At 40.8% G+C, this 10074-nt stretch overlaps 1 protein-coding gene across 1 annotated transcript; it reads left to right on the forward strand.

The window, feature by feature from the left end:
- Positions 1-3723: 3723 nt before the first annotated feature.
- On the forward strand, positions 3724-9612 carry LOC306769591 (transcriptional repressor scratch 1-like; the record flags this gene model as incomplete). Its single annotated transcript, XM_079258257.1, has 2 exons — positions 3724-3847; positions 8837-9612. The coding sequence occupies 2 exons, from the start codon at positions 3724-3726 to the stop codon at positions 9610-9612; spliced, it is 900 nt and encodes a 299-aa protein (XP_079114383.1).
- Positions 9613-10074: the final 462 nt, after the last annotated feature.

Below are 10074 nucleotides of genomic sequence, written 5' to 3' on the forward strand. Positions count from 1 at the left end.
TATCAATGTGTTTAAGGAAGCTCTTGTTATGCTTTAAAGATTGTTCAAAACTAAAGATGACAAGCAAAAACACTTCTCATGCGTTTACTGTTCCTACTGTCACATTTCCAAACTCTATAACAATGTTACCTCGTTTCTACAGACAGGTTGTTCATTTCTGTGGCCAATAGAAAGCTTTGTTGCTGGAATATAAACACATCCCATTTTAGGATATTTACTGAAACAAACAATAACCTTGACAGATCATAGAGCGATAGCTGGATATGGCTTCTATGTTTGTCTAAAACAACATAACAGAAATGATTAAAAGAGCTATATGAGGAGATAGATGTTTATTCTGGATGGATTCACTTCTAGAAACAACCATTTCACCTACACGAGGAGATAGGTTTAACTAAAAATCAAAGTCTTACAAAGTTATAATTTATTGGTCCCATTTAGGAAATTCTGTTCACTTTTGGAACATTTTAGAGCCTCATATTAAATGTTCAAACACAGTTTGCTGTTCTGTGTTAAATCATATTTATCAACCATCAAACAAGAAACTCTGATTATAAACTAAATCAACATCTAAATGATGTCGGTCTCATAAGTTCTCCAATCATCAGATAGGCTTTAGAGTAGTCTCATCCTTGCATGACATCCTCTCTCCATCTCTCTCAAGCATTTAACAATGAACTATAAAAATAGGCTAACTCCAAGGACTTCACTGAACAGAACTTACATAAACATACACGTCACCGAATTACATCACACACCATCATCCACCCTGCCTGGCTGTAGCTATATGAATGGGGGTAGGGCTTTGCCTATGTGTGTGTGTGTACAGCATGTGTTTGTGTGTAAACACCAAATCAGTGCTTCATCATTCTGCACCACATCCCCTTCCTATTACACACACAAATCAACACAGTGCTCTGCAGAGACTTACATTTTGACATTAAATCTCTGCTTGTTTTTGTCAAACAAAAGCCATTCAGTCAAAACACTTTCACCTGAGTTACAATAACTAAACTCATTGGCTACTGCTGAGTAGAGGTTTATGCACAAAGGATATGATTGGCCCAGAGTGTGTGTGCTAATTTGCATAAATGGATCTGGATTGGTTGGACACACAGTAAAATCACTGACCTGTGTTTGGTGTCACAAGAAGTTGGATGTCAGTTGTTGATTTGATGGTTCTCAGCTCCTTGTAAGAATGCAGAATAGGTGGGCAGGTGAGATTAATGTTAAAGCAACAATTTCACATTAAAATGAGTCAATATGATGCATATTGTTCTGAAACTGTCTTCGTGCTGATATTTACCCAATAGTGTTATGTTAGCTTTGGAAACAAGTTTCACTGAGTCAATCAAAAAAGGGAGATTATTCCCATCATTTTATCCATTTTTGTTTTTATCTATTTATTTATAACAATGTGTTATACCATCTCAAATCCTTGTAGAAATGGGATTGTTAAAAATTGTGCATGTAACTAAGTATCATCTGCTTAACATCTTATTTAAAATTTCAGCTGAGTTGATAACAAAGGATTCTGCATGTTGGCACATCTCTTGCAAAATGTATCCTGTTATTACTTGATATATCAGTGATTTAACGCTTTGGGAATGTGTTTGTACCATTCCTAGCTTCATACTGCCCCAAATATTTTCAGTATGGGGCAGGTCTAAACAGCAGGGAGGCAGCTTGAGCAAACAGACTACAATAAAGCAATGTGGCTTGAATATGGTTTTGCACTGCGTTGCTGGAACAAGCAAAGTATTTACTGAAAAAGAACAACAACCACAACAAAAATGCAAGTTATGAGGATGCAAGCGTATGTATGCAAAATCTGCAGGTATTTTCAGTCTTACTGATGCTATTTAAAGTAGGGAAGGAGATTCTGGAAAAGCAGTTCTAACTTTCTAAGTTGTGAAAACACTCAACTTAAAGGCCAAAACCCCCTTTCTTCAGACTTTCCCCGAAGTTACGCCTCCAACATAGAGCATTTAATTGATTCGCTGCAATTGTGGGGTGAAGAAGATTTTAAGCAGAATATTAAAAAAAGAAATGCTTCTGGGAAACATCTCCTACCCTACATTTAACAGTTTGCCATGCCAATGCATCTTACACCTTCACAGCTGTTTGAACAGCACAATAATAACAAACTGGATGGTTTCTTTCTTCACCTGCCAGTGACCAGAAGAATAAAGAAAAAGGAAAATGTCTCAGTTAATCTTAAATTACCTCAGAACAAGAGAAGAAGGAAACCACCTTGTGCAAAAATTGCTATTCTGTTTACTGTTAGGTTTCATTCATAAACAAACTGTATTAAATGTTTATATTACAGCATCAACAAATTTCCTCTTATTTATTTATTTATTTATTTATTTATTGTTTTCTAAAAAAAAAAAAAGGTCTTTGCTTCCCAGTTTGGGGACCAAACAGACCAACCACCAACTCTACCTTTTATATGAACCATCAAAAATCTGCACGAGCGTGTTCTTGACACTATCTAATTAAAACCTTCCCCTGCCATCACTGCGCGCGTTGCTGGTCCCACAAGACACAATCCTTTATTTTTTTTTCCTTCTTCTTCTTCTTCTTCTTCTGATGAATAAAATTAAGCACACTGTCTCTTTCACCCTCCCTCTCTCGCTTTCTCTCGCGCCCTATAAAACTGCAACAGCTGATCTCGTGCATCACAGAGAGCCGCAGCTCCACGCGCGTTGTGTGAGGGGGGAGAAGAGAAGCAGAGAGGGAACAGAGTAGGGCAGAGAGTTGCAGTGCCGAGAGGAGGCATTCCATGTTGTTTTCTCCCAGCTATCAGTGTTTAAACAGGGCCAGCAGTGACATTTCGTTAGATAGGTGATGTTTGAGAGAATGATGTTGTGTGGAGACCTCCAGACGTGTCTTGGACTCAGGGCTTGTCTCCATGAAGCCTTTTAACTCCGGGTTTCTCTCCCGAGCCTCTTGTTCTCCTCTGGAGCTGAGCGGTCCCAACTCGCCTCTTTTGCAGCCTTGCTGGGTTTTTTTTGTTTTTTTTTGTTTTTTTTTTACTCACCTTCAGAGGGATTTTCAGATCATTTCGCAGATTTGAGCCTCTTGTTCTCTTGAGCTGAGCGGACAGCTGCGGTAGACTGTGGCACGCAGAGAAAAGGGGGAAGAGTCTCGCGCAGAGAGGAACTGTCCGGTGCTGAAACCACGAGGCTGCACAGGAACACGCCGGGGACCGTTTTCTGGGAGCTGTCCGGGCCCTGAAGATCAGCAGGACTAAAACAAAATCCCAAGGACATCTATATATCTATCTTTCTTTTTTTTTTTTTTTTTTTTTATTATGATTAAGGAAAACGCCTTCAGGACTTCATTTATAGGTTTATTTATTTATTTATTTTTAACCTTTTAGAGCTCCACAGGTCTTGTAGTGGCAAGTTTATGGAGTTAAAGAGACTTTCCCCACAAATTCAAAGAATCACCCGCTAAAATAACCTGCGTTTGACAACCTAGGTATGTTGAAATGAGCAAAAGCACTTGCAGTGCATACTTAGGTTGATCTTTGAAAGCCATGCCTCCACTTTTGAGGCTGTTTGATTGGAGAAAGCAAGTTCAGCTTTTAGTCAGGCAGAGCAATTGAAGGTATATGCTAAGAAAAACCAGCTTGATCTCATCACCAGACTATATTTCGACCATACCGAAACCCAAGACAAAAGGAAGAGTGCTAACCGTAAGAGCATTTGCCTCACCATGCCTCGATCTTTCTTAGTGAAGAAAGTCAAACTGGACGATTTCTCGGCTGCTGAGCTGGAGAGCTCCTATGGCCACAGCCGGAGAGAAGAGCTCAGTCTGCGCTTCCATCATCATGACAAAGGTTAGTCACCCACCCACACATGCATGCAAGAGACTGCCATACATCACCCGAGGTATTTTCTTTTAAATCCCCAGATATAAAGTATTAGTCATGACTGTTTCAGGTGGAGGAGGAAAAAGGAATTACAGGGTCAAACTGAGGTTACAGCCATAAAATATACCATTTGGAAGAGCTGATACTGTAGCAATTAATATGCTCTATCCTCACGAAGCGGTATTATGATGGATAAATATGTCATACTGATGACAGGAGAGGATGAAAGCTTTCATTTGTAGTCTGTTCAGAACCCCACAGGCTAATAGGATAAATGTGTGATGCAAATTGACCTCTCTCACAACTAGAGCAGCGGTCAGGTCAGATATCAGGGCTTTCTTTTAGTAGTTCTTCTAGATGAATGACTCTTCTCAAAAACTCAAGGTGCTTTTCCACAAAGATGGTTAATACTGTGAATGTATACTTTAGAGGTATCAAGTTGAAGAAATTATGCATAACATCTGCAAATACTTAGGAAAATTGCATGGAAAAAAACAATCATAATGTTTTCCTCGGGCTGTGTGTGCCTGCTAAGTTTCAGTGTCCCTGCTGTGTCAACACAAACAACATGCACGCAGCAGCAAAAAAGAAAAAAACAAAACAAACAAAGAAAAACTGCATTTCTCTTTTAGTTTATCTGTAACACGAGTAGATGCCAAGCAAGTAACAATGTAGTTTCAATCATTCATCCGCCCAACAATTAAAACTTTACCACGCTAATTCATTGTGCACACTAAAAAGCACACATTCAGTTCAGCTGAGTTAAGCAGAAACAAATTTTTTTTTCCCCCTACGGATGAGCAACAGGGAACCACAGAGCTGGGATGTTTGCAGTAAGCCCATACTATATGATTATGTTAATGGATTATGTCACCTGCACATATGCACTGGGATTCTGTGTTGTTCTATTGCCAATTACGTTATTCAAATCAGCATTCTGCCCAACACCTGTGAGTCTCCCCCCAAGGTTTCAATATTTTCCCAGCTACATTGATTGCAAATGGTTTGAAATACTACTCTGGAATATCCCTGATATTCCAGAGTAACATCATTTCACTGAAACCTGGTCAAATATCTGTAGAAATGTATGGAAAATAGAAGGTAATGGGGGGTGCATGCCATTTGTGTTTATTTGTACACTTTGTTTTGTTTTTTTTAAAAAAAAAAAACAATTTTAAACATTCTAAAAATTAACATGGTTACAAGAGTTAACTTAAATTAAATCACCATCAGTTTTGACAATGTGAAAAAGCTCGCCTCCAATCATAGATTTACATTTCTTATTACCTTTGTCACATACATTATGTCATTTATTTGTCACTAACAAAGAAATAAAAGTGAAGTGCATTGCCAATCTGTATTACATCCCTAAACTATGTTTAAATGTGCGTTTATGCACCAGTTGTACCTCAAATTGCGCCCATGTGCTGTGATAGGAAATGATAATTTTTTGACATGGTTACAACCATCAGTGTGCCAAAAATATCACACATTTAAAGGGAAGGTATCACATTGGCGCTGCATTGATTTGTTATGTCGCTCAGCAGGCAGCTGTTTACATCAAACAAGGTCTGACAGGCAGCACCATATGTCTAACATACAGGTATAAGCTGGGAACCCTCCCAAAACCAGAATGAGCGCTGAATGGTCAAAAGAACAAAACTTCACTGTGATGGAAATAAATAGCCAATCATGTGGTGATCACTTTTATAAGACAATTATTTGCATGTTTTTCTTTGTCTGCTCACTTCTGCCCTCTTGTGGGCAAAAACAGATGACAGGTGATGAAAGAAAAAATTCCCCGTTGCTGCACAGGGACCATCATGTAATGGTGTTAGTACAGCCTGGTGGTTTTCACATTGGACCAAGGTCAACTGCAAGATGAAACGATCCAAGGTGTTCAGATGACAGATGTGAGCAGAGAAACGTGCAGCAGCAGCAGCAGCACTGTAGCTAGCATGTAAAGAGCGAAGAAGCTATTCACTGTTATAAATATAACAAGAGTTTAAGGGAAGCATCTGCAGCTTGTTGCACACACAGAAACACACACTCACTTTCCTGTGTTTCTGTCAACTCGGCACATTTCCCAGCCAGCTTGCACAGCTGAGTGCACTACATCACACATACACAAACACACACGCACACACACAGGAAGCAGTCAGTGACCTACAAGTGTCCAAAGCACACAAGTGTGCATCAGTCTCTGCTGGTTTGGATCAAAAATTAAATTGTAGCTTGCAGCTTTTTCTCTTTCCCTCTGTCTTTCATTTCCTCTCGCCATTTTTCTCTCCCTTTCAAATTCTCTGCTTTTCAAAGACACATAAAAGGGGGATGGTTCGGGTTTGGCAGAGTATTTAATCTTTAATAAGCATTTAGAACAGCTATCAGCTCTAATGCTGCTAAAGTACTTTGAAATGAATGCCGAGGTGACACAACAAGACACAGACGGAGACAGAGGAAGAGACAAAGACAAACAACAAGAGACAGAACACTGACACTAAGATGCACAGTAACAGGAAGAGTCCCATGATTTCTTTTTAAAGGACAGAACAGCAGGGAGTGGTTGCGCTTATTTCTGTAAGAGTTTCTGTGGCAAAAATACTAGTCTGGGCATAGATTAAGTTCTTATAAGAGAAGGGATTTACTCAGTCACATCATCACATTTTGGGCTCCACCATCACACCAATTCTCCCTCATCTCGCCAGGAAAATGTGAAATTTAGCTAAATTTATGTTGGCAGGGCACATTCAGGTTCCCTGTAAGATGAGTCATTTCCAGTTTAAATACTAAATGGACTCTGTTCTTGCGTGCCCTTGTGCCAAAAAGTCAGCTTGGCAAATGAGATGTTTTATTTCAGAGTTCCCAGCTCCAGGGGGACACACTTTCCTGCTTGCTTTGGGTGTTTTTTCTCCCACAATACACCTGATTCGGTTTATTTTCTAGCTCTACAGAAGATCCTGATGACATGTGGAGATGCAGAAAAACTCCTAAACCATGGAATGGGTTCTGTTTAATGGAAGAGGGAAACTGCTTTCATTGACCAGTACCTTCAGGACAAACAAACCTGTACAAAAGTCTCAGTCGTACACAGTTGCATGTTAAATTGGTAAATCTCCACTCTTTTACAAGCTGCCTGTAGTAGTTTGAAAAGCTAAGTCTGGCCCACTGCATTTAAATGTAGCTGATTTTGGTTGGTATACTTGATAAAGATAAAGTTGAAAATAATATGTGGCATATTCAATAAACTCACAGTGTAAAACAAGGAACACACACACACACACATTTCAGGAGTGCAGTGGCAGATTGTTTATGTTTTACACTTCCCACCACTCCCCCATCTCTTTTCTTTCTCTATTACTGTGTCTTAATTACATTCAAAATGTTAAATTAGCAATAGAGCGGTGTGCAGCATTGCAAATACACCCAACCACCATCACCACACTAAACACATCTCTTTATCTGTGCAACATATTATTTCTTTCTCTAATTCCTTCTTTCTCTTCCACTTCCTTTCTTTCACCGCGACCCTCTTATCTCTATATCATCTCATCTTCTCATCATATTATCGATCAACATCTGAGCTTTTCTCAGAACTGCATCATGAAATTATATTACCAGCAATAGTATCTCCTCTGCTGTCTGTGTCTTAATGCTCACAGAGTGCTAATTGAAATGGAGAGCTATTGATCGGCAGATCCACAGGAGTTGTGGCTGTGGGTTATTAGCTAGCAGTCTCTCCTTGTGTCTGTTAGAGTTCAGCCTGTTGAGTCGTCGCCAATAATAGAAATAATGAAGCAGCTGGCATCAAAACGTACAAACAAATAACTGATCAGATTTGTCAGGAGCCGTGCAGAGAAATGCAGGTTGTTGAGGAATTTGCTACTGTCAGGCAAATGTACTTACTGTTTAACTCATGAGGGAGACTGTCAGTGTCAGTGTGTCCACTGAGCACTAGACTACCCCCCCCCCCCCCCCCCCCCCTCCCCCCCCCTCCAGCTGCTGTAATAGAGATGCTCTGTGTACAACAGCGGAAGTTTTGACAGCTCCAGGGTGTGACTGTGTGCAGCAGTAGGCCTGTCAGGAAAGGTGCAGCTGATGAGGAGCAAGTGTGCTCACTGAACCCTCCCATGAAAAAGAAAGATTTCCCACTGAGGGGAAAGTGTCTCTTTCTCCCTGCCAAAAACATAAAAGCTTTTTACTACCACTATAAATACCACACTGTTTCCTTCTTTTTCTGCTTGATGTCGCCTCCAAAAATGGTGCGAAGGAAGTCAAAACATGGTCTTGAAGCACTGTGCACATGTTGTTCTTAGATGGTCCATTTGATATTTGAACACCTGACACCATGCTGTCCTTTGAGTGGTACTATTATCTGGGGATAAAAGATGACGCTTCTCTATTAATAATGAGGGAACTTGTGTTTTTACTCTTGTGTAAAATAAATTGAACTAATGCAAGCTGTGCATGCTACCGAACCCTCAGGGTCCTGAGGGTTATAGCAGGTTTTGCAGACAAGAAATTAGATTCATATTTTGCGCACAGGCTCATATTTCTTATAAATCTTCAATATTCAGGTTTGGGTCGAATAGAACCACAAGTCATTTCACTTCCACTCAGTGCTGGCACAGCTTGTTTTAGTGCCTTCAAAGGTGCTCAAAAGCTTATTCTCATAACAGCAGCAGAGTTAGGTACACTTCACGATCTGGACAGATGCACAGATATAAGTCAAATGTTGTGTAGTGCAAGTGATAAAAGTATCATTACAGAGCTTGAGAGCTCTATAAAATAGCAACATGGCAACAGCCTTTGGTCATATCAACTATTGAGTTTCTCCAGATTTACCTTACTATCAATTTCCTACTCCCACTCATCATCATCCAAACACAGATTAGCTTATTTTTTTTAACAATCAGTCTCCTGTTGCACTGTGACTAACCTCTTCCTTTGTGTTTCCAGGCTACGTCAGTGATTATTTGAGTCCAAATCCTTACGATGACGTGGTTGTAAGTGACTCATCTGTCATCTCTAAAGTACCCTCCCCAAGCCATTCATCTATCATCTATGGCCACATTGACAACACCTATTCTGGGATCCATGGGGACATCAACGGTGATTCGGACCAGCCGGACAGCCCTCGGTCTGAGGTGTCATCATCGGCTGGTGGATACATCAATGGAGACACGGCCGTGAGCGAGGGATACACAGTAGATGCGTTTTTCATCATGGATGGGCGATCACGAAGGAAAGCCCCGGGAAACCCGAGAGGGGCCACCCAGAGGCACACCTGCAGCGAGTGCGGCAAAACCTATGCCACGTCCTCCAACCTGAGCCGGCACAAGCAGACGCACAGGAGCATAGATAGCAAGATGGCCAAGAAATGCCCCACATGTGGGAAGGTTTACGTGTCCATGCCCGCGATGGCGATGCACCTGCTCACTCACGACCTCAAGCACAAGTGTGACGTGTGTGGCAAGGCATTCAGCCGGCCATGGCTGCTGCAAGGCCACATGCGCTCGCACACGGGTGAGAAGCCGTTCGGGTGTGCACACTGTGGGAAAGCCTTTGCTGACCGGTCAAATCTGCGTGCTCACATGCAGACTCACTCAGCCTTCAAGCACTACAAGTGTAAACGGTGTAACAAGACCTTTGCACTTAAGAGTTACCTGAACAAGCACTATGAATCAGCATGTTTTAAGGGGGCTTTCTCTCCGCTCAGCTCACTGGGGGAATGATGGATTTGTGACTGGGGTTGAATCACATTATTTTACATCCCATTTTGCTAATTGTTTTTCTGCTTTACCCCAAAAGAAACACTTGACTGATACAAAAGGAAGAGTTTTCTAGACATCATAGAGGCACATGACAAAAATAGAATGAAGAGATTTCTGTTCACTTTCAAGAACTTTCCAAACTCCCCTTTATGTTTATTTTCTTCATCTGGAAGTTTTAAACATCTGATTTAGATTGTCACCTGCTTCGATAAAGAGTTTCCCTTTGAGGCTTCTTGAAGATAAATAAAGCACAGCACATCCACTTCATCATTTCGGAACATGCCTAGATCTATTTCTGTCCATTTCTATCCCGATCAGAGTTTTTTAGCCTGTGAAGAAATGACACTGAAGCACAATTGCGCTGCCATCTCTCTGTCTCTCTGTGACAGGCAATCTGCAGAGATTAAAGCATGAATCACATCA

This window comes from Telmatherina bonti (genome assembly GCF_933228915.1).
Source record: "Telmatherina bonti genome assembly, chromosome: 19".
Taxonomy (NCBI): Eukaryota; Metazoa; Chordata; class Actinopteri; order Atheriniformes; family Telmatherinidae; genus Telmatherina; species Telmatherina bonti.